The following is a 25,498-nucleotide window of genomic DNA, read 5'->3' on the forward strand; positions in this document are numbered from 1 at the left end:
AATTTTTTTTTATTTATTTTTTGAGATGGAGTCTCTCTCTGTTGCCCCAGTTGGAGTGCAGTGGTGCAATCCAGCTCACTGCAACCTCCACCTCCCGGCTTCAAGCAATTTTCCTGCCTCAGCCTCCCGAGTAGCTGGGACTACAGTTGCGTGCTACCATGCCTGGCTCATTTTTTTTTGTATTTTTAGTAGAGATGGGGTTTCACCATGTTGGCGAGGCTGGTCTCGAACTCCTGACCTGACATTGTGATCTGCCCACCTTGGCCTCCCAAAGTGCTGGGATTACAGCGTGAGCCACCACGCCCGGCCTAATACACTGTTTTACACAATACAATAGCTGGGCATGGTGGTGCGCACCTGTAGTCCCAGCTACTTGGGTGGCTGAGGTGGGAGGATCACTGGACCCCAAGAGTTAGAGGCTGCAGTGAGCCATGATGACGACACTGCACTCCAGCCTGGGCGACAGAGCAAGACTACAACTCCTTAAAAAAAATCACACAATAGTATACTAGAAAAGCTGTATAACAGCAGTTATGAGTGTTTACTCTGAAGGCTGATTACTTGGGTTCAGATCCATCTTTGCCTCCTATTACCTGCAGGCAAGTTGCTTGACCTTTCTGTTCCCTGATTTCTTTATTTGTAAAATAAGAATAGTGCTAGTACTTACTCATTAGGGTTTTTGTGAAAATTAAATGAGTTAATGCATATAAAGAACTTAGAAGCATGCCCGGCATATTGTAAGCTCTTAGTAGGTATTAGCTATAATTATTGCTATTTTGCTGTTATAAAAAAAATCATATAGGCCAGGCATAGTGGCTCATGCCTATAATCCCAGCACTTTGGGAGGCCAAGGTGAAGCAGGTGGATCAGTTGAGCCCAGGATTTTGAGACCAGCCTGGGTAAGATAGTGATACCCCATCTCTACAAAAAATTTACAAATTGGCCAGGCATGGTGGCAGGCACCTGTGGTCCCAGCTACTTGGGAGGCTGAAGTAAGAGGATCACTGGAACCTAGGAGTTCAAGGCTGCAGTGAGCTGTGATCACACCACTGCACTCCAGTCTGGGTGACAGAGCAAGACCCTGTTTCCAAAATAAGAAAAAAAAAAATTATATAATACCAACGTAGAGTAAAAAGAGAAATTCACTTCCATTCCTTATTACTCTCTCTAGAGATAGGATTTTTAACAATTTGGTATGTTTTTGTTTTTATAATTTCAACTTTTATTTTAGATTCAGGGGTACATGTACAGTTTGTTATATGGGTATACTGTGTGATGCTGAGATTTGGGGTACAGTTGATCCCATCACCCAGGTAGTGAGCATAGTACCCAATAGTTTGTCAACCTTTGATGTGTTTTGTTTTGGCTAGCTTCTATTACTATGCCTTCACTGTCTTAATTTATTTGCCTTCTAATTCTGTCATCTGAGTTGGTTGAAGTGTCACCTCATCATGGTTTATATTTTCCTGTATCTTTGTGTGCCTGGTAATTTAATTTTAGATTGGATGGCAGACATTGTGACTCTTACCTTCTTGGTTGCTAGATAGTTTGTATTACTATGAAATACTCTTGAGGTTTTTTCTGGGATGCAGTTAAACTATATGGAAGTAGCCTGATCTTTTTCAGTCTTGCCTTTAAGCTTTGTTAGGTGGGATCAAAGTAGGGTTTAGTCTTGGAATAATTTTGTTTCACTACTGAGATAAAACCCTTTTGAGTACACTGCCTGTTATCCTATGAATTATGAGGTTTCCAAATGACTGATGGGCACAGGAACTTTTCCTGGCCCTGCATGAGCTCTGAGTATTGTTCTCTCTAGTTTGTTCCTGGTTCTTTCCCTGGCCTTGGGTAGTCTTCTCTATGCTGAGCTCTACTCAGCCAAAAACTTAAAGGGTACTCTTTATAGATCTGTGTAGCTCTCACTCTTTGCACTTCTCCTCTAATACCTGTCCTGCAAACTTTAGCTGCTTTGGCCTTCTTTGACCCTCATGCCTGTCTTCTGAACTTAGGGCAGACCACTGGGTTCCATGTTGGTTCCTTTCCCTGTGTCACAGTCTGGAAATTTTTCAGGCAATAAGCTGGAGCAAATGTAAAGATCATCACATTTGTTTCCTGTCTCTCAGGGGTCACTGGTCATCATTACCTGATGCCTAGTGCCCTGAAAACCATTGTTTCATATATCTCATCCAACTTTTTAGTTATTTCAGGCAGAAGAGTAAATCTGGTCCCTATCACTCCAGCTTGACCAGAAGCTAAAAACAGTAATATTAATTACTGGAAAATGTATCTGAAGAAATTACTAGAAGTCATTGGAAAGGAACAAATAAGAAAATATTTTAAAAGTTAAAATGTTGGAGAATAGCCTGAGATGATCTAATATTCAGACTAATATTTAGTTAGAACTCAAGGAGGATATAATAGAATGTAGGAGAGAGAGTATTTGAAGAGATAATGATTGATGATTTTGTAGATATGAAAACACAGGAACCCTCTGATTCAAAATGAATTCCAAAAGCATGACACATCCCAAGCAAGATAAATAAAAGGAAAATGCATACAATTTTAGTAGTCATGAATAATACAATTTATCTATGGATAAATTTACAGAATCTTTATAGGAAACATTATGCAACCATATTGAAAGTCATTGAATAAAACCTAAGTAAGTGGAGGATTATATCAGGTTTATAAAAAAGGTTATAAAAATAACATAAATTTTCCCCAACTTGATCTATAGAGTTGAGGTAGCTCTAGTTGAAATCCCAGTAAGATTGTGTGGGAGGTGAGGGGGAAGAATTGACAATAGATCTTAAAATTTACTTGGAAGCAAAAAGCCAAGAATCACAGAAATTTTAAAGAACATGGTGCTAGACTTGCCCTCCCAGATGTGAAGCCTTTAGAGTCATAGTAATATATAATAGGCTGGGTGCGATGGCTCACACTTGTAATCCTAGCTCTTTGGGAGCCTGAGGCGGGAGGATCACTTGAGGTTAGGAGTTCAAGATCAGCCTGGCCAACATGGTGAAACTCCATCTCTACTAAAAATATGAAAATTAGCCAGGTGAGGTGGCACACGCCTGTAGTCCCAGCTACTTGGGAGGCAGAGGCAGGAGAATCACTTGAACCCAGGAGGTAGAGGTTGCAGTGAGCTGAGATCATGCCACTGCACTTCAGCCTGGGTGACAGAGCAAGACCATGCCTCAGGAAAAAAAAAAAAAAAAAAAAAAGGCCGGGCGCCGTGGCTCACGCCTGAAATCCCAGCACTTTGGGAGGCTGAGGCTGGCGGATCACGAGGTCAGGAGATCAAGACCATTCTGGCTAACACGGTGAAACCGCATCTCTACTAAAAATAATACAAAAATTAGCCAGGCATGATGGCGGGCGCCTGTAGTCCCAGCTACTCGGGAGGCTGAGGCAGGAGAATGGCGGGAACCCGGGAGGCGGAGCTTGCTGTGAGCCAAGATGGCGCCACTGCACTCCAGCCTACAGAGCGAGACTCCATGTCAAAAAAAAAAAAAAAGAAGAAATAATAAAACAACAGGGATTGAGAGAAACTGATCAAACCCAGTAGAGAGCAAACCCACAAATTTAAGAATTTGATCTGTGAAGTAACTCAGATCAATGGGAAAAGGAATGATTATTCACTGATTCTCAAACTGTTGGCTATTCATATTTTAGAAGGAAAAAATTGGATCCTAACTCAAATGTGCCATACCCAAAAATCAGTTAAAGGTTACTTGCAGCCTTGAATGTTCAAGATATTACTACATTTTTAAAAGAAGTACAGGAGATCTTTTTGACCTTGGAGAAATAATAATATCAGTCATTTATATAGCATTCACTATGTTTCAGATACTTTTCTCAACATTTTATACCCAATTATTTTAATTTTCACAACAGTCATAAAGTAAATGCTAATATTGTCGTCATTTCACAAATAAGGAAACTGAGGCAGGGGGAACCTTGCCTAAGATCACACAGCTAGCAGGTGTCTGGTGCCAGCATGTGTGCCCCTAAACAAGACACAAACACGAATAAGTTTATTCCTTAAAGGAAAACACTGATAAGTGGGACCACATTGACAAAAACATCTTTGTTTCTCTACTTAACTATAAATCGAAAAGACAAGCCACTGATAGAACAATTTGTTACACATTGAATCCCCCTCCCCTGAAAAAGCCTCAACAGAAGGTGTGAATGAATAAACTCTTCACGGAGGAAGAAATACAAATGGCTAATAAAAGATAATTCTACCTCAATAATGGGGGAAATGTAAATTAAAACAGTAAAATCATTTTACATCAAGGCATGAGAAATTAACAAGTTGTAACATGTATTAGCAAATATGTGTAGCTCCTGGGAGTGCAAACTTCATATCTGTTCCAAAAAAATTGGTATTATCTAGCAAAGGCATACCCTATGAGCCAGCAATTCCCTTTCTAGATATGTGCTGGATATGATGGAGCTCAGCAAAATACGATCCCCAGGGCAAATGCAGCCTCAAGTCTCTTTGCAGCACGGTTTTGCTTATTTATTTATATATTGTCTGTGGCTGCTTTCGTGCTAAGATGGTGTAGTGGGGACTGATCATAAGGCCGGCAAAACTGCCTTTTTTCTTGTAAATTTTTTTCCTTTAGTTAGTAATTGACTTTGTTTTGGTTTGCTTTGCTTTTTGTTACCGATTTTCTTTGACCCTATTGCTAATTTTTGTCAAGAGCTCCAGTGTCTCTGGCTTACGCCTTTAAATATGTTTTGAATATACAAACATCAGTTTCAGTTTTTTTCTTCTAAAAACCTCGCTTCTAGAGCTGTGTATTCTTATTCCTTTACTGTCATTTTAGCAGTGGTTACAGAGGGAGGTGAGATAAAATATGTGTGATCAGTCCACAGTTTTAACTGGGAGACTTACATTTATTACTAATATTTACTGGTTTTAATATTTAAATATAGATCATTTTCCCATCTAGAATTTATTTTTGTATGTAAAATAAAGAAGAAATCCAGCTAAGTTTTTTTTCCAATGAGTATTTGTCCCTACACTTATTTATTTTAAAGAGACAGAGTCTTGCTCTGTTGCTCAGGCTGGAGTGCTGTTGTATGATCACAGCTCACTGCCTCCTCCAACTCCTGGGCTCAAGCGATCCTCCCACCTCAGCCTCCCTAGTAGCTAGGACTACAGGTATACCATCATGCCCGGCTAATTTTTAAAAAAATCTTATTGTAGAGACAGGGTCTCACTATGTTTCCCAGGCTGGTCTCGAGCTCCTGGTCTCAAGCAGTATTCTTGGCCTCAAGTGATCCTCATGCATTGGCCTCCCAAAGTACTAGGATTAAAGGTGTGAGCCACCATGCCCAGCCCACTACTCTTATTTTTAAAGTATATCCTTTTCCTACTTCACAAAAATGCTATCTTTTCTAAATTTACATCTGTACATTTTTTTTTTTACTGTTTGCACTTTCATAAATTTACTTGTGCATTTGTATGTTAAATCGTCACTGATCTAATTATAATAACTTTTTTTTTTTTTTTGGAGAAAGAGTCTCGCTCTGTCGCCCAGGCAGGAGTGCAGTGGCGCGGTCTCGGCTCATTGCAACCTCTGCCACCCGGGTTCAAGCGATTCTCCTGCCTCGGCCTCCCGAGTAGCTAGGACTATAGGCATGTACCACCATGCCCAGCTAATTTTTTGTATTTTTTCATAGAGATGGGGTTTCACCGTGCTAGCCAGGGTGGTCACCATCTCCTGACCTCGTGATCCGCCCACCTCAGCCTCCCATATAGTAACTTTATAGTTTGTTTTGATATCTCAAAAAGCAAGTGTACTTGTATTTTTTCCAAAAAATTTTCCGGTTTTTTTCTTTCTTTTTTTTTTTTTTGGTAAATGAATTTGGAATCAAATCTAAGCCATCCCTGTTTTTAAAAAGGATGTGTTAGAATTTGTATTGGAATTCCATTGAATTTACAATTATTTGAGGACATTTTATTATATTTACAATATTGTGCTCCCATCAAGAAACATTGTGTGCCTTTACATTATGTCAGGTTATGTTCTGTGCTCTTCAGGAAAATTATACTGTTTCTTCACATAAATCTTGCCCACTTTGTGTTTGGGTTACAATGTTTTGTGCTGTGTTTTTTTCCCCTCAATTCAGTCCTATTTACTTATTGTGTTTTAGAAATGCCCCAAAATTTTCACGCTACCAGTGGTTTCCCTTCCTGTTTCATTGCTGTTATAGATACATTCTTTTCTCTTCATGCTTTTTATATTTTGTTTGTATCTTTAGTGATAGTGAGGAGAGAGAAAGTTTACACCCATTCTGACTCCTAGAACCTAAACTGTACATGTGACTTCTAAAATTTTTTTAAAACTAAATCTATGTTCTTAGTTTTCTTCCAGAAATATTATTAAAGAGTGCCTAAGAAAAATATAATTAACATATTAAGATGTATACCTATTATTTTTTTAATTTAAATTATAGCTTGAAAGCGAAAAATATGAATTAAAGTCTAAAGTGTTAATAATGAAAGAAACAATAGAGTCGTTAGAGAACAAATTAAAAGTCCAAGCTCAAAAATTTAGCCATATGGCTGGTGACTCATCTCATCAGAAAACAGAGGTGAACTCACTTAGGTAAGTTTATTCAAAATTTTCTAATTTCATTTTTGGGAACGTGTTTGTGGTTATGTAAAGTTTATAACCATAGCATTTTGGACTGGGCCTTTGAGCAGTAGTTATAGAAGTTGGCTTTGCAGCAGACTCACCTGGGAGCTTTTGAAAAGTATGAATTTAAGGGGCTGATTTTGGGAGGTTCTAATTCACTGAGAATCTACTTGGGTAGGTTTTGGGTATCTGTGTTTTTTAAAAGAGATTTCACAGATTATTATGATTGCAGGCAAAGTTTTTCAACCTCCTTCCTTTTGAAATCCTATTAAATACTTCAGATCATTTGTATTCCATAGTGTAAGATTACTAGAAATTACAGAATTGTTTACTACCTATGCCATTTTCTTTCTCTTTCTTGCCTGTTTCAGTGAAATGTAAAGTCAGAGAATTTATCTCCTATTTTTAGCCTTTTCTGACTTAGAAACAGAAATTTTTAAGTAGGGAGGTAAGACATATGAATAGTATTCCTTTTAGGAAGCTAACTCTGGTGGAAATATGGAACATGGATTTCAAGTCTTAGAGATTGATGGCAAAAAAAGGAGACCAAGGATCTGGACTGAAGCAGTGGTAATGAACTCAGAGAACAGAGACCAAATTTAAGAAACACTTTTTACATAAAATCAAAAAGTTTAGATGACTAATATGGGGCTGAGAAATACAATAAGTATTACCTTAGCATACTAGGTTGTTTGTTAGTCATTAATTAATTTAGAATACAGAAGACTCAAGGAAACAAAAGGCAAACAAAGCTTTTTTTCTGGTCAGGGTAGCTGCAATAACTAAAAAGATACTGAAGGTCGGAAAAAGGGGACCACTCTGAAGAATCTGAGGAAACACTTCTCTCTAAATTACATTTGCAGTCAGAATCAGGAAAAGATTTTCACATGTCAGCAAGACTTTACATCTGTGAAACACTTAGTCATGAAACAGTGACAACTTGAGATCAGAAAGGATATAGTAATGACACTTTTAAAAAAAGATTTAACAAATTAAAACTGAAAAGTTAGTGAATGGCATTGGATATTGCAGAAAACTGAGTTGGTGAAATAGAAAAAAACAAACTCGTGAAAGTCACCCAGAACTCTAAAGAACAAAAATAAATGATGAGAAAAAAGACGCAGATCCAATACACAAAAAACTAGGAATCACAGAAGTATATAGTAAACAGAGCAAATATGAGAATCAAAGGAATTAGGAAAAGTCTGTGACTGTAGTTCGTAAGGGTTCTCTGATTATCTAATGACTTAATGAAATAAGACCAAGAATTGGGTGTGTCTAGTTAATTAAGGAATACTATATTAGTGACTCATACAGAACATCTCCAGTTTTGCTCTTTTGCTTCTCTGACGATAGTTTTGATAGGTTAGACCTCAGGAAGAACTAAAGTAGATACTGCTTTTTTCTTTGCTTTTTTCTGTAAGAGGAGAGCTGAATGGACCAGTATGCCCTCTGGCTCATGTCTGGATTCAGCTCCAAAGTACAGATAACATGGTATATTCTTGTCATCCAGAATTTTACTTTTCACTTTTGTGTCCAGCTGACTGGATCTAGCATTTAATCCATTTTGTTTTTCCTTGAGGTTATAGCTGAAACACCTCTTTTCCTCATAGGAGGCTTTTTCCAGTCTTAGAAGGCAGAGCTCTCAGTGCCGTCTCTTGGATAACCTAGCCTATAGCTCCTTTGGAGTTTTACTTCTTGTACTAATACTAATATCCTTTTCTCTTATGAGCTCAATCTGCCTCTTCCCTCACCTAGGAGTAATTCAGTCCCTGGCCCATAGTGAGAATTTTTGTCTACCTTTCTACCAGGTTACCTTGTATAACCTGGGGATATGACATTATTTCATAACTTCGTTTTGCTGTAACAGAAAAATATAACTTATCTTGTCTCTTAGGAAAGTGTATCAATCGTATTCTCCATATCAGTGAGTATTGGTAGAACCATGAGTTGAAACCATTGAATCCAAGTCCAAAGCAAAACCAAATACAAACCATCATACCCAGCACTCTTGGGAAGTAAAACCACGTTATCCAAACCTTTTGCCACTTTCAATATGATTAATAGAGCTCTTGCTACTCCTTTGATCACATTATGTTCTCTTTTCCTTGACATGAAGACATTGTAGAAGCTGAGAGTCAGGGCCAGGCATGGTGGCTCGTGCCTGTAATTTCAACACTTTGGGATTATAGTTTCAACACTTGAGAGGCCAAGGTGGGAGGATCACTTGAGCCCAGGAATTCAAGAGCAGCCTGGGAAATGTGGTAAAACCTTATCTCTGCAAAAAATACAAAAGTCAGCCAGGCATGGTAGCATGTGCCTATATTCCCAGCTACCCGAGAGGCTGAGGTAGGAGGATTGCTTGAGCCTAGGAGTTCAAGGCTACAGTGAGCTGTGCTCATGCCACTGTATTCTAGCCTGGGTGACAGAGTGAGACTGTCTCAGATAGATAAGGCATATGTTCCTTTCCATCCTCCTGAGATACCCATCTTCTTTTTCCCTTCCTGTGTCAGGCCTTTTCCACCAAATTTTATTACCAACAAACAGGCTTTTCTATATCAAGCATAATCGTGTTTTTTTTTTTTTTTTTTTGAGACAAAGTCTTGCTCTGTCACCCAGGCTGGAGCGCAGTGGCACGATCTTGGCTCACTGCAACCTCCACCTCCTGGGTTCAAGCAATTCTCCTGCCTCAGCCTTCCGAGTAGCTGGGATTACAGGTGCCTGCCACCATGCCCGGCTAATTTTTGTATTTTTAGTAGAGACAGGGTTTCACCATGTTGGCCAGGCTGGTCTCAAACACCTGACCTCAGGTGATCCACCTGCCTCAGCCTCCCGAAGTGCTGGGATTATAGGTGTGAGCCACCACGTCCGGCCTAAGCACAGTTTAGTTGTCCAAATGGAGAATCTTTTGTCTAGTTTCTTTGTCTATTTTCAGAGCGCATAATATAAAATCTCACTTTTTAACCACATTTTAAAGTTAAATTACTGTCATCTCCCTTTAATTGCAGCATTTAATAGATCTGGCATTTTATACCCTAGATCAAAGCTACAGAATGCTGTAAAGGAACTTTTGTCTACCCAGGAAGGATAGTCTCCCAGAGCATGCTAGCCAGTCTTTAGAGCTGAGGTCAACAGTCTTTTTTTTTTTTTTTTTTTGTAAATAGACAAGAGTCAGTATTTTAGACCAAGCTTATCCAACCCACCATATTTTGTTGTTGTCTCTTTTGTTTTGTTTTAGGCTTTCAGCAGCCTGAAGCCATGGTTTTTAGTCTGTCTCTAGTAATAAGCAAAACAGGGATGAGGAAGAGACTTTACTGGCCCAACCAGAAACAGAACCTAAGAACCCGTGACTGTTATTATCTCGCTTGGACACCCTGTTAGACTGTGTGGGCTATATAGTTTATGTCACACCTGCTTAACACTGCCCTTGTAGCTTGAAAGTAGCCCTAGACAATATATAAAACAAAGTAGTGTGGTTGTATTTGGATACTTTATTATGGACACTGAAATTTGGATTTCATATAATTTTCATATGTCGCTAAATAATAATTTTCTGTTGAAAAATTTTTTTAGTCATTTAAACATGTAAAAACCATGAATACCACTCAGGCCTTGCAGAAATTGGCATCCGGCTGTAGTCTGTCGACCCCTGCTCAAGGAAAAATTGTTTCCAGCCCAGTTAGACAACTCACTTTTCTCAGTCAACCCCCTAGTAAACATCCTTAAGCCTCACAACTGCCAGCTATGAGGCTCTACACAATGAGAATCCTGCAGCTGAAAATACTGTCAGACTGTTCTCAGTTCACCTTAGTCTTTATCTGCATTTGTTCAAAACCAGAGGGTATACTCTTATCTAGTATCAAATAGATGCTGTAGCAGATTTTCCTGGAAATGACCCATAAACTCTAGCCCATATATATTAGTTGTTTTATTAGGATTTCTTTAGCTGTATTCAGAAAACCAAATGTAACTAGTCTCCCATGAGAAGTATTTATTTGTTAAGGTAATTTATAACCATTTTATTTTATTTTACTTATTTTGAGACAGGGTCTCACTCTGTCAGGCTGGAGTGTAGTGGCACAATCATGGTTCACTGAAACCTTGACCTCCTGGCTCAAGTAATCCTCCCATCTCAGCCTCCTGAGTAGCTGGGACTATAGGCATGCACCACCACACTCAGCTAAGTTTTAAAAATTTCTGTGGAGACAGGATCTCACAATGTTGCCCAGGCTGTTCTTGAACTCTTGGGCTCAAGAGAACCATTTTAGATAAGGGAAAGAAGACTCATAAGTCACATGGGATGCTTAAGAACTGTCTTCTGGGCATTCCTAACATTTTTTTTCTACCAGGAAAGAAAGAGGAACCAGAACCCTGAGTGAGGATAGCTGAGTTTGTGGATCTAGAATTGAAAGGGTCAAGGGATCTAGGGCCACCAGTTACAACCATCATCCCCATGAAGAAATCTAAAAGAAAATCCATGCCTAATTTCTTTTCCCTCTCTGACTGATCAAGAGATGATACTTACTCATCTTTCTTAGTGGTGGGCTATAACTATAGACTACTGGGAGAAATCTAAAATAAAAACAGGGGTACCACATCAGTCTCTCTCTCTCTCTTTTTTTTTTTTTTCTAATAGGTTGTTAAAATTCCAAACCTACCTTAGATGGTGCTTTAGCTCCATTTTAGAACTTGAACACTTCTTAGGAACAGAGGATCCTTTAAGATGCTGTCTTTGTTTAAAATTTACTGCATCATGATGGAAATAATTACTTTTGTCCCCTAAAATGAGATCATGCATAGCTCCGTGTAATGTAATATAACTGAGGAATTTGAAGCTCAAAGAGATGGACCTCTACCCAGTCACATCTGCTAAGTGGAGAGCCAGAACTTAAGTTCATTTTTATTGCTTCACTCTCTGGTGAAAAGTTGTTACTTCCCTTTGCTACGTTTATAGCATTTTCGAAGCTAAGAAACTGGCTCATTTTTCCTAACTTGATTCTCAAAATTTCCTTTCCAAACACCTTTATGAACAACTAATAACGGCAGTCACTCAACTCTTCTTTCCTGTGACTTTTACACCTCAACTGTTTCGTTGAGAGAACCTTTATCTTTGCAAAACTTTGGTCAGAAAAGTTAAATTCAAGGTCTGGTATCGAGTCTCGTCTTCTTTTCTTTCTACGCTAGAATATAAAAAAACAAAGCTATTTTTAGGACTCACCCAAGGGCTTCCTTTATATGTATGTATATCAAGATGTGATCCTGCCTTTGTCAACCCCACTTTCATTAGGAAGTCACCCCGCTTTATGAAGTTAGATATAAAGCAGTCTTTACATTTCTACCTGGAATTTCAAGCACTGCCAACTGCTCAGTGTCCTTCATTAGGGATTCTGCGGGCCATTCTATTTTTGAAAGGACTCTGTATAGCTTCCTGGCAGGCGTTTTCTCTTTCACATAGAGGATGTTGGCCTTCCTATATTCTGCAAATAAGGCATTACGATGTAGTAGAAGAACATCGTTATAGTGTTAGAGTAGCCTTAAGTTGCATCTTTTCTTTGCCCTTACTTGCTTGGTGACCTTGGACAAGTTTTTTGTTGTTTGTATTAAATTGGGATAATAGTTCTAATTATGGAACCGTCCTAATTATGGTACTGTTCTAGGAATAAATGAGCTAATGTGTACAAAGTACCACTCTCTGTTGTTATATCCCATGGAACAGCAGTTCTAGCTTTTAGGAATAGCTTGAATACAGTGCAGTCACCTGAACCCGAACCTCACACATAATTTTAGGAAGATTGCTTGAACCTAGTGTCTTTCTAATTTGGTTTGGTTTAGTTTTGCAAGTCTAAATAAATCAGTCCCAACTTGACTCTCCTCCCTACCTCTTGATCATCATTCACTTGCTATTAGAACAGTCAGGTCATGTGTTTTGTCTTTCAGAATACCTCAATACTGCCAAGTAAAACTTCATTTCTATAAAGATATCCCATCTTATTAGTGGTTTTGGAATTCAAACCTCCTTTCCTTTAGGCGATTCTAAGCTAAGCTCTCCTCAGTATCTTTTTCCATGTCTTATTCCTCAAAGGAAACCTAAAAGGAATCCATGGAAATTCCTGATAAATACTCTGAGATGAGAGCCATGTCTTTTCAGCAAGGCAGGATTGTGAACTCCCAGATCAGGGCTAAAAGTGTTCTGAAGACTGCATGACATGAAAGCGATTTTTTACTGTTAAACCTTCCAGGAACAGTACTTCTGAAAAATAATCCTACTGATCAGTAACAGATTTCTCTGAAACCGTCTTTATTGTTAACCACATAGGCCTCTGTACATCCTTTCTTTTGCTCCCTGAACGAAGTCTTTAATCTTAAATCCCCATTGTACTGCGGGAAATGCCTACTTTCCCTGCTTTCTGTGACTCCATTTGACTACTCAGCCAAAAAGTCAGAATAAGAAGCAATATTAAAAGCTGACAGGTCAGGGCTGGGAATGGTGGCTTATGCCTGTAATCCCAGCACTTTGGGAGACTGAGGCAGATGGATTGCTTGAGCTCAGGAGTTTGAGACCAGCCTGGGCAACATGGTAAAACCCCATCTCTACTAAAAATAGAAAAATTAGATAGGTCTGGTGGTCTACGTCTGTAGTCCCAGCCTCTAGGGATGCTGAGGTAGGAGGATCACCTGAGCCCAGGAGGCAGAGGTTGCAGTGAGCTGAGATCTTACCACTGTACTCCAGCCTGTGTGTCAGAGGGAGACCCTGTCTCAAACAAACAAAAAAAAAAACTCACTGGTTGGGATGGTTAGAATTTATGGATAGTGCTTTGAAATGCCAGGTCATACTGTAAGAACAGGATTTTTCCTTTGCCTCCACTATTAGAAAAAGATTTAAAGGAAAAGGGGTTAACATTAGGAAACTAAGAAGAGCTTTAAAACTACCAAGAAGCTTCTAGAAAAGAACACACAATTAATTTGATTTTTATACTATATTATTTTTAGGAAGATGGAACCGTTTTAGAGAATAGTGGACAGCTAGAAATAATATATAATGCCATAGATTATACTGGAAGAGCTTTAAAATAAAAAATAACAAAAACTTTAAAAATAAGACATCAAAATATTTTTAAGAAATCTCATTTTTTAAAAGTATTTCTATGAGAGAGAAAGAATACCATGTGTTTTTGTCTGTTGATTCTTTAGGATAGTAATTGAGCAGCTACAGCGGTCAGTTGATGACTATCAGCACCGACTTTCCATTAAAAGAGGTGAACTTGAATCAGCCCAAGCACAAATTAAAATACTGGAGGAAAAAATAGGTAAATGTTTTAAATTTTGTTTCTGCTAATCCTAATAGACTTTGTCTAACAAACGTTTCTTTTCATTTGCAGATGAATTAAACCTTAAGATGACTTCACAGGATGAGGAGGCTCATGTAATGAAAAAGACCATTGGTGTTATTGATAAAGAAAAAGACTTTCTCCAGGAGACTGTAGATGAGAAGACAGAAAAGATTGCAAATTTGCAAGAAAACCTAGCTAATAAAGTATGTGATCATTTAATATAATTCTCCAGCATCCAAACAGAACAGATTTTTTTTTTTGTTTTTGAGATGGGATCTCACTCCGTTGCCCAGGCTGCAGCGCAGTGGCATGATCACAGCTCACTGCAGCCTCTACCTCTTGGGCTCAAGGAATCCTCCCACCTCAGCAATTGGAGTTACAGGCATGGGCCACTACCCTTAGCCCGAAAAGATTATTGTATTTTCACGTATGCATTTCTTTTTTTAAAGGTTTATTTACTTGTGGCAGGATATGGTGGCTCATACCTGTAATCTCAGCACTTTGGGAGGCTGAGGCGGGAGGATTGCTTGAGCTCAGGAGTTCAAGACAAGCCTGTGCCACATGGTGAGACCCCATCTTTGCCAAAAATAAAAAAAAATAGCTAGGCGTGATAGTGTGCACCTGTGGTCCCAGTTGCTCAGGAAGCTGAGGTGGGAGGATCACTTGAGCCCAAGGGCGGAGATTGCACCGAGCTGAGATCATGCCACTGCACTCCAGCCTGGGTGACAGAGCAAGACTCTGCCTCTAAATGAATGAATGAGTAAATGAATGAATGAATGAATGAATGAATAAAAAGTTTATGTGCTTTTATTGGTACATATGAGATGTACATATTTTTGGGTTACATGTGATAATTTGAGACATTCATATAATCAAGTCAGGGTAATTGGGATATTTATCACTTTATTTTTTTCTTTATGCTAGGAATGTGTGAATTATTCTCTTTTAGCTGTTTTGAAATGTGTGCTGGATTAGTGTTAACTAGAATCACCCTACTGATACCTCTCGAACACCAGGTCTTACTTCTAAGTGTATATTTGTGCTCATTAATCAACCTCTCTTCACGCCTCCTCCCTCATCCTTTTACTGGCCTTTAGTAACCACCAGTCTACTCTCTGCCTTCATGAGATCCACTTTTTATCACCCACATATGGGTGAGAACAAACAATATTTGTGTTTCTGTGCTTGACATGGTTCACTTAACATCATGACCTCCAGGTCCTTCCGTGTTGCTGCAAATGACAGCATTTCATTCATTTTCATGGCTGAATAATATTTCCTGTGTATATATACCGGGGGCAGATATTTCTTCGATATATTGATTTCCTCTCTTTCAGATATTTACTCAATAATGGAATTGCAGGATCATATGGTAGTTCTATTTTTAGTTTTTTGAGGAACCTTCATACACTGTTTTCCATAGTGGCTGTACTAATTTACATTCCCACCAACAGTGTACAAGAGTTCCTGTTTCTCCACATCCTTGCCAGCATCTGTTATTCCCCATCTTTTTGATAAAAGGCATTCTAACTGGGGTGAGATGATATCTCATTGTAGTTTTAATTTGCATTTCTCTGATAATTAGTCATGTTGAGCATTTTTTCACATGCTTTTTGGCCATCTGTATATTTTCTTTTGAGAACTGTCTATGAAAATCTTTGCCCATTTTAAAATTGGATTATTTGGGTTTTTTTGCTGTTGAGTTGTTTGAGCTCCTTGTATGTTCTGTTTATTAATCCCTTGTCAGATGGATAGTTTGCAGATATTTTCTCCCATTCTGTAGGTTGTCTCTTCACTTTGTTAATTGTTTCCATTGCTATGCAGAAGCTTTTTGGCTTAATGTAATCCCATTTGTCTGTTTTTACTTTTGTTGCCTGTGCTTTTAAAGTCTTACACAAACAATATTTGTCCACACCAATGTCCCAGAGCATTTCCCCAACATTTTCTTCTAGTAGTTCCATAGTTTCAGGTCATACATTCTAGTCTTTAATCCACTTTGATTTGAGTGTTGTATGTGGTGAGAGATAGGGGTCCAGTTTCATTATTCTGTATGTGGTTATCCAGTTTTCCCAGCACCACATATTGAAAAGACTGCCCTTTTCCCATTGTATGTTCTTGGCATCTTGTTGAAAATGAGTTGGCTTTAAATGTGTGGATTTATATCTGGGTCCTCTAGTATGTTCTGTTGGTCTGTGTGTCTTGTTTTTATGCCAGTGCCATGCTGATTGGCTAGCTATATAGTATATTTTGAAGTCAGTTAGTGTGATCTCCAGCTTTGGTTTTTTGCTCAGGATTGCTTTGGCTATTTGGGGTCTTTCCAATTTATTTGAGGATTTTTTTTTTTTTCTGTATCTGTGAAGAATGTTGATTGTGTTCCAATAGGGATTACATTGAATCTGTAAATTGCTTTGCGTGTTATTATCATTTTAGCAACATTAATTCCATCAATCCATGAGTATGGAATATCCTTCCATTTTTTTATGGTCTCTTCTATTTCTTTCATCAGTGTTTTGTAGTTTTCCATGTATAGCTCTTTCATGTATTTGGTTAAATTGATTTCTAGGTGTTTTCTATTCTTTGCAGCTATTGTAAATGGAATTTTTTTCTTGATTTCTTTTTCAGATTGCTGTTGGAGTATAAAAATGCTGTTGATTTTTGTAATCTTGATTTTGTATTGTGCAGCTTTACTGAATTTTCTTATCATCAGTTCCAGCAGTTTTTTAGTGGAGTGTTAAAGTTTTTCTAAATACAAGATCATGTAGTCTGCATACAAGGCTAATTTGACTTCTTCTTTTCAATTTGGATGCCCTTTATTTCTTTCTCTTGACTATTTGCCCTGGCCAGGATTTCTAGGATTATGTTGAATACAAGTGTGAAAGTGAGCATCTTTGGCTTGTTCCAGATCTTATAGGAGAGGCTTTCAAGTTTTCCCCATTCAATATTATGTTGACTCTAGGGTTTGTCATATATGGCCTTTGTTATTTTGAGGTATTTTTTTTGTACCCTTTGTTGAGGGTTTTTACAATAAAGGGATGTTGCAACTTATTGAATGCTTTTTCAGCATCTATTGAAATGATTTATATGGCTTCTGTTCTTCTGTTAATGTATCACATTTATTGATTGTGCATGTCAAACCATCCTTGCATCCTTGGGATGAATCCCACTTGATCACGGTGAATGATCTTTTTGATTTATTTAAAAAGTATTGTTGAATTTAGTTTGCTAGTATTTTTTTGAGGATTTTTGCACCTATGTGCATCAGTGATATTGGCCTGTAGTTTTCTTTTTTTGTTGTGTCTTTGTCTGGTTTTGGTATCAGGATAATGCTGGCCTTGTAGAATGAATTTGGAAGTATTCCACCCTCTTCAATTTTCTTGAAGAGTTTGAGCAGGAATTGGTATTAGTTCTTCTTTAGATGTTCGGTAGAGCTCAGCAGTACAGCCATTAGGTCCTGGACTTTTCTTTTGTGGAAGACTTCTTATTACAGCTTCTATCTTATTACTTGTTATTGGTTTGTTGAAGTTTTCTGTTTCTTCATGGTTCAAACTTGGTAGCTTATAAGTGTCCAGGAATTTATCCATTTCTTCTAGGTTTTCCAGTTTTTTGGCATGTGATTGTAATTGTCTTTCATGATTCCTTGTATTTCTATGGTCACAGTTATGTCCCCTTTTTTGTTTCTGATTTTATTTATTGGGTCTTGTCTCTTTTTTTCTTAGCCTTAAAGGTTTGTTGATTTTTGTTTATCTTTTTAAAAACCCAACTTTTCATTTCATTGATCTTTTGTATTTTCTTTTTCTTTTTTTCTGAGATGGAGTCTCGCTCTGTCACCCAGGCTGGAGTGCAGTGGCGCAATCTCGGCTCACTGCATGCTCCACCTCCCGGGTTCATGCCGTTCTCCTGCCTCAGCCTCCCGAGTAACTGGGACTACAGGCGACCGCCACCACGCCTGGCTAATTTCTTTTTGTATTTTTAGTAGAGATGGAGTTTCACCATGTTAGCCAGGATGGTCTCGATCTCCTGACCTCGTGATCCGTCCACCTCGGCCTCCCAAAGTGCTGGGATTACAGGCGTGAGCCACTGTGCCCAGCAGATCTTTTATATTTTCATCTCAGTTTCATTTATTTTTGCTCTGATCTTTATTCTTTCTGACCTTCTACTAATTTGGAGTTTGGTTTGTTCCTGCTTTTCTAGTTCCTTTCTAGTTTCTGGTTGACGTACATCATCACTAGTTTGTTTATTTGAAGTCTTTCTAGTTGAGGTACATCATCACTAGGTTGTTTATTTGAAGTCTTGATTTTTCTTGTTGGTTTTTCTGTTTTGTTTTTTTTTTTGAGACAGGGTCTCACTCTATTGCCCGGGCAAGTGCAATAGCAAGATCATGGCTCATTGCAGCCTTGACCTTTCAGACACAAGCAATCCTCCTACTTCAGCCTCCCAATTAGCTTGTGCTACAGACATGTGCCGCCATGCCCAGCTAATTTTTAATTTTTTTGTAGAGACGGTGTCTTACCATGTTTCCGAGGCTGGTCTCCAACTCCTAGGCTCAAGCAGTCCTCTGGCTAAGCCTCCCCAAGTGCTGGGATTACAGGCATGAGCCACCATGCTCAGCCTCAGCTTTTTTGATACAGACATTTATTGCTATAAACTTCCCTCTTAGCTCTGTTTTTGCAGTATTTCATAGATTTTGGTACATTATATTTCCCTTTTCATTTGTTTCAATACTTTTTTTATTGCCTTTTTCATTTCTTCATTGACCCATTGGTCATTCGAGAGCAACTGTTGTTTAATTTTGATGTGTTTGTGTAGTTTCCAGTGTTTCTCTTACTGATTTCTAGTTTTATTCCGTTTTGTTCAGAAAAGATACTTGATATGCTTTCTACTTTCTTGAATTTGTTGAAACTTGTTTTATGGTGTGAACTATGGTCTATTCTGTAGAACGTTCCATGTGCTGATAAAAAGAATTTATTCTGTAGCATTTGGGTGAAATGTTCTGCAAATGTCAGTTGGGCATATTTGTCTAGTGTACAGATTAACTCCAATGTTTCTTTGTTGATTTTATGTCAACATGATCTGTCCATTACTGATAGTGGGGTGCTGAAGTCCCCTACCATTGTCGTATTGCAGTGTGTCTCTCTTTTTAGATCTATTTATGTTTGCTTTATATACTTGGGAACTCTGGTGTTGGATGCATAAATATGTATAATTATTATACCGTCTTTCTGTATTGACCCCTTTATAATTCTATGTAGTGATCTTTGTGGTCTCTTTTTATAGCCTTTGACTTCTAGTTTACTTTGTCTGATGTGAGTAAAGCTACTCCTTCTGTTTTTGTTTGCATGACATATCTTTTTCCATCCATTCACTTTCAGTCTTATTTGTGTCTTTATAGGTGAGATGGGCTTCCTATAGGCAGTATATAGTTGGGTCTTATTTTTAACCATTCAAACACTCAGTCTTTTAATTGGAGAATGGAGTCAGTTTCCATTCAGTGTTGTAAATGATATGTAAGGACTTAACGCCGCCTTTTTTTTTTTTTTTTTTTTTTTTGCTTTTTTTCTAGTTGTTTTATAACTCTTCTCTTTCTTCACTTCTTATTGTCATCCTTCGTGGTTAAGTGATTTTCTCTGGTGGTATGTTTTAATTAATTGCTTTTTATAGCTTTTTACACTGTGGTTACCATGAAGCTTACAAAACATATCTTATAACAAGTTATTTTAAAGAACTGACAACTTATCTTAGATTACACACACAGAATTAAAACAAAGAAGGCCAGGCATGTTGGCTCACACCTTAATCCGGACACTTTGGGAGACCAAGATGGGAAGATTGCTTGAGGCCACAAGTTTAACACTAGCCTGGGCAACATAATGAGACCCCATCTCTACCAAAATAAAAAAATTAGCTGGGCATGGTGGTACCTGTAGTCCCAGATATTCAGGAGCCTGAGGCAGGAGGATCACTTGAGCCCAGGAGTTTAAGGCTGTAGTGATCTATGATCACACCATTGCACTTCAAGTCTGGGTGACAGAACAAGACCCAGTCTCTAAAAAACAAACAACGAACAAAAAGACAAAACAAAAAACCCACAAAGAAATAACAAAAAAAAATTCTACACTTTATCTCCCTTGCATTTTGACCTATGGTTGTCTTAATTTGCAGATTTGTGTATTGCCTGTCTCTTAACAGGTTGCTGTAGCTATCGTTTTTGATAGATTAGTTTTTTAGGCTTCAGACTAGAATTATAAGTGGATTGTATACCACAACTACAGTATTAGAGTGTTCTGGGATTGTCTCTGTATTTAATTTTACCAGTGGGTTTTATACCTTTAAATGTTTTCTTTTTGCACATTAGTTTTTTTCTTTCTAATTGAAGAACTCCCTTAGCATTTCTTTTAAGATGTGCCTGTTCGTGGTGAATTCTCTTAGCTTTTGTTTATCTGGGAAGGACTTTATTGAAGGGCACTTTTGCTGGATAACATATTCTTGTATGGCAGTTTTTTTCTTTTAGCACTTTGAAAATGATAGTCTACTTCCTCTTGGCCTGTATGGTTTCTTTTGAGAAGTCTGTTTCTAGATGAATTGGAGTTCCTTTATATATTATTTGCTTTTCTCTTCCTGCTTTTAGGATCCTATCTTTGTCCTTGACCTTGGAGAGTTTATTACATGTTTGGGGCAGTCTTTTTTTTTTTGAGACGGAGTCTTGCTCTGTCGCCCGGGCTGGAGTGCAGTGGCCGGATCTCAGCTCACTGCAAGCTCCGCCTCCCGGGTTTACGCCATTCTCCTGCCTCAGCCTCCCGAGTAGCTGGGACTACAGGCGCCCGCCACCACGCCCAGCTAGTTTTTTGTATTTTTTAGTAGAGACAGGGTTTCACCGTGTTAGCCAGGATGGTCTCGATCTCCTGACCTCGTGATCCGCCCGTCTCCCAAAAGTGCTGGGATTACAGGCTTGAGCCACCACGCCCGGCCTGGGGCAGTCTTTTTTGGGTTGAATCTCTTTCGTGTTCTCTGACCTTCCTACACCAGGAAATTTGTCTTTCTCAAGTTTTGGAAAGTGTTCTGTTATTTCTTTGAGTAAGCTTTCTACCCCTTGATCTTGCTAAACTCCCTCTTGAACACCAGTAATCCTTCGGTTTTGTATTTTTCTCTATCTTGTAGGCAATTTTTGTTCCTTTTTATTCTTTTGTTGTTGTTGTTCTCCTTTCACTGTGTAATTTCAAATAGCTTGTCTTCAAGCTCACTGATTCTTGCCTTTGCTTGATCCATTCTCCTGTTGAGATCCTCCAATGAATTTTTCAGTTCAGGAAATGTATTTCTCAATTCTAAGATTTGTTTGCCATTTTTTATTATTTCAATCTCTTGGTTAAATTTCTCTGATATGAGCCAAGTATAGTGGTGTGCACCTGTGGTTCCAACTGCATGAGAGGCTGAGGCAGGAGGATCCCTTGAGCCTAGGTGGTTGAGTCTGCAGTGAGTCGTGATTACACCACTGCACTCCAAACACTCCAGCCTGGTCAACAGAATGAGACCTGTCTCAAAAAAAATATGTTAAAAATTTTTTTCTGATAAATTTCTGAATTTTCTGTGTTATCCTAGAGATCACTGAATTTCCTTGATACCTCAATTTTGAATTCTTGGCCAGAGAGCTCAGGTGTCATTGTCTTGTCAGGATCAATCACTGGTTCCTTGCTTTGTCCATTTGAAGAGTTCATGGTTCCCTGTTTGCTGTTGTTTCTTGTGGATGTATGTCTGTGTCTTCGAAGGATTAGTTATTTACTCCAGTCTTCTCTGTCTGGCTTGTTTTTTTGTTGTTGTTTTTGTTTGTGTTTTTTGAGACAGAGTCTTGCTCTGTCACCTAGACTGGGGTGCAGTGGCATGATCTCAACTCACTGTAACCTCTGTCTCCCGAGTTCAAGCGATTCTCCTGCCTCAGCCTCCCAAGTAGCTGGAATTACAGGCATGCAACACCACACCCAGCTAATTTTTGTATTTTTAGTAGAGATGGCATTTCACCATGTTGGCCAGGCTGGTCTCGAACTCCTGATCTCGGGTGATCCACCTGCCTCAGCCTCCCAAAGTACTGGGATTACAGGCCTGAACCACCACACCCAGCCTGGCTTGTTTTGGTTTTCATTGGTTATGTTTGCTTAGAGATTCTTCAAACTTTATTGAATTTCTTATACTTTTTTTCATAGGTTACTGCCTCCTTTTTGTCACTAGATGGTGGCTAAAGCCCAAGTTTGCCTTGGCTTTAGTGAATGCTCAGACCCCTACCTATCTGGGATGGGGGAGGTCCCAAAGGGGATGTCCCAGCAGTGTCGAAGGGCTGGCTAAGGGTTTGTGCCCAGGGGACCTGTGGAATGTACCTCCTACAGCATGGTGTTACTGAACTACCACTCTGATTTGCTGTCTTTGGCCGAGTAACAGAGAAGAGTTTCCAGGGATGAGGAGGTAGTCCTACCTCACCACTTTGTCTCTGGGTGTCCTCAGGGACAGGTCTCCCTTCAGGTATCCATGATGTTTCCTGTGTGTTGAGGCATGGAACAGGTCTCCTGCCAAATTACGCAAAATAGTAGAAAAGCTGGTTGTCCACCTCAATCTCACTTTTTCCAGTGTAGAAACCATGAATTAGAGGAGATTTTCCTTTGTACTTGGTGCCAGGCAGATTGAGGGAACGGACATCACAGATGTGCAAATTCGATTCTGTCATTGTGTGCTCAGAGGTTTTTTACGTCTCTGTGGCCCAGGAACTGACTTGTCCTCGTATTTGAGTCCTGGGATAGTGCTGATGATAATGTTAACATTGTATATTTATTTTTGATTTTTTTTGTGAGGAATGAAGTCAGCTTGTGACTACACCACCATCTTAGAACCAGAAGTTTCCCAAATATGCAATTATTATTGGCCATGTAGAAGTTTCTAAGACCCAGGACCATGTTTTCTAATGTTTAAATATCATTTTTTTCAAATAATGTTAATCTTCAAAATGTAATTTTATCTATTTCTAGAATGTGATTTTATCAGATCTCATTAAAGCAAACTCAAGAAAACTATTCAAGGGTAGGTCAAAACACGCCAGTATGTGAAGTACGATTGGGACATGGAGATATGTTCACTTGGAGCTTTGTTTTAGGCATACTTTATATAATTGAGCTGCATATTTGAACTATATGAGTATGACAAGTTATATAAATTTAGCTAAAGACATTTTGGTTTAAAATCTTACACATTTTTGTAATTTCTATAGGAGAAAACTGTTGCTCAAATGAAGCTAATGATCTCAGAGTGTGAATCAGCTGTGAAGTAAGTCATTAATGAAATTACATCCAGCTTTTTAGGAGATTTTCAGTGAATACAGCTTTATCTATTCAGTAGCAATGTAGCAATAGAAGAATTTCTCTTTCAATTTCCCCATTTTTGTCAATGGTAGCATCATTTTCTCAGTCTCCAGCTTGAAAATATGTTATCCTCTTTAACCTCTCCTTTTCTGTCATCCACATATAAACACTTACGTCTTATTAACTATTCTCCTATATACCTACTTGTTCCTTATTTTTACTGTAATTATGCCACTTGAAGCCTAATCATTAAAACTTAAATTACTTAGTAGCCAATCTTGAATTTATTCTCCATCTAAACCTATCTTGAGCGCTGTCACAAAATTTTACGTTTTATGTCTAGTCTCTCCAGGCAGATTGTAAGCCACTTCAAGAAAAAAGTTGCTTATTTATTTTACATACCCTTAACATTTTATATAATAGTGGGGATATAGACATTTAATAAGTATTTGCCAATTCAATCTATGCTTTACTTTTTGTTTGTTTTTGAAACAAGGTCTCGCTCTGTTGCCCAGGCTGGAGTGTAGTGGTATGATCTCCACTCACGGCAACCTTGGCCTCCCCAGGCTCAGGTGACCCTCCCACCTCAGCCTTCTGAGTAGTTGAGACTACAGGCATGTGCCACCACGCTCAGCTAATTTAAAAAAATTTTTTTGTAGAAGCGGGGTCTCCCTATATTGCCCAGTCTGGTCTCGAACTCTTGGGCTCAAGCTATTCAACTTTTAACACTTGAAAGTGTTCTGTGTTTACTTGATTGTTGGATTAATACATTTATTTTTTTTTACTTCATTTGCAGGTAATTATTGGTAGAGCTCTAAAATATCTGTTCTACCTAATTAATAGGTATCTTAATGCAGCAGTTATAATTTCTTATAATCACAGTATATTTGTATTCTAAGTATACTTAGACTATAAGTTTTCTTTTAAATGAACTACAGTTTTTATAAGTTTTCTTTATTATTTTCACATCACTCATTTAACAGCCAGCTGAAAGAAACATTAGTTAATCGAGATCGTGAGATAAACAGCCTCCGGCGCCAGCTTGATGCAGCTCACAAAGAACTCGATGAAGTAGGAAGATCTAGAGAAATTGCTTTTAAGGAAAACAGAAGATTGCAAGATGACCTGGCTACAATAGCAAGAGAAAACCAAGTACGAACACAATGCATAAATTTTGATAGTTTTATACTATCCATTGTTTGCTAAACATTAAAGCTCTAAATTTTTTTTCTAAAATTTAATTACATAAAAATAAGTGATATAAATAATTCATTAAGGACAATGGTGTTTATCAGGGTATTAAAAAATGTAGCTTAGGCTGGGCGCAGTGGCTCACACCTGTAATCTTAGCACTTTTGGAGGCTGAGGTGGGTGGATCACTTGAGATCAGGAGTTTGAGACCAGCCTGGCCAACATGGTGAAACCCCATCTCTACTAAAAATACAAAAATTAGCCAGGCGTGGTGGTACGCGCCTGTAATCCAAGCTGCTCGGAAGGCTGAGGCAGGAGAATCACCTGAACCTGGAGGTGGAGGTTGCAGTGACCCGAGATCGCGCCACTGCACTCCAGCCTGAGCAACAGAGTGAGACTCCATCTAAAAAAATAAAGTTGCTTGGAATGCTGCTATATATCACAGGGTGTCTAATGGGTGCAACTGATCTTCTCACCATTTTGGTCTTTGTTGCAAGGAAACCTAAAGCTGAGAGCATGAAATTCTGTATGTCAGAAATCATTGTCACCCAATGGGTGAGGACATCAGCATCACTCCCAGAGCAAAGTTTCTGTGTTTTAAAGACTCAGGATAGGTTTTAATTATTTGTGCTTACTTCTGTCTGCTCTGAAATATACCTGTAGTTAAATGAATGAGTGTTTTAGAATGACAAATACTGAAAGGTATTAGTTTTGTTTGTGCTGGTTTCCTAACAGATTATAGTGAGAAGACCAGTGATTTTCCTGTTTTAAATATTTTATGTTTTTAAAAAATTGTTTTCAGTATTATTCAGCATAAAGCATATTGATGAAATATGAATTTTTTTAATGTCAGCCCCTGACCATAGCTAGCCCTTAGTGTAAATACCAGATACATGATCAGGACTATTATGGGAAATGTGTGATAAAGTTTGGTTAAAAAATCAAGATCAGACCAGGCGTGGTAGCTCACGCCTATAATCCCAGC

General features: G+C 38.4%; 1 protein-coding gene across 3 annotated transcripts in view; it reads left to right on the plus strand.

Annotated features, from left to right (window-relative positions):
* CEP135 (centrosomal protein 135) overlaps positions 1-25,498 on the plus strand; it is a 109,176-nt gene that overhangs the window by 60,722 nt on the left and 22,956 nt on the right. For all 3 annotated transcript variants that reach the window (XM_031664465.1, XM_031664464.1, XM_031664466.1), the window contains 5 exons: positions 6,475-6,626; positions 13,848-13,963; positions 14,036-14,190; positions 23,232-23,287; positions 24,306-24,474. In XM_031664465.1, coding sequence (XP_031520325.1) covers positions 6,475-6,626; positions 13,848-13,963; positions 14,036-14,190; positions 23,232-23,287; positions 24,306-24,474 — 648 coding nt within the window. The remainder of the gene's footprint in view (positions 1-6,474; positions 6,627-13,847; positions 13,964-14,035; positions 14,191-23,231; positions 23,288-24,305; positions 24,475-25,498) is intronic.

The sequence above is a fragment of the Papio anubis genome, chromosome 3 (genome assembly GCF_008728515.1).
Source record: "Papio anubis isolate 15944 chromosome 3, Panubis1.0, whole genome shotgun sequence".
Lineage (NCBI taxonomy): Eukaryota > Metazoa > Chordata > Mammalia > Primates > Cercopithecidae > Papio > Papio anubis.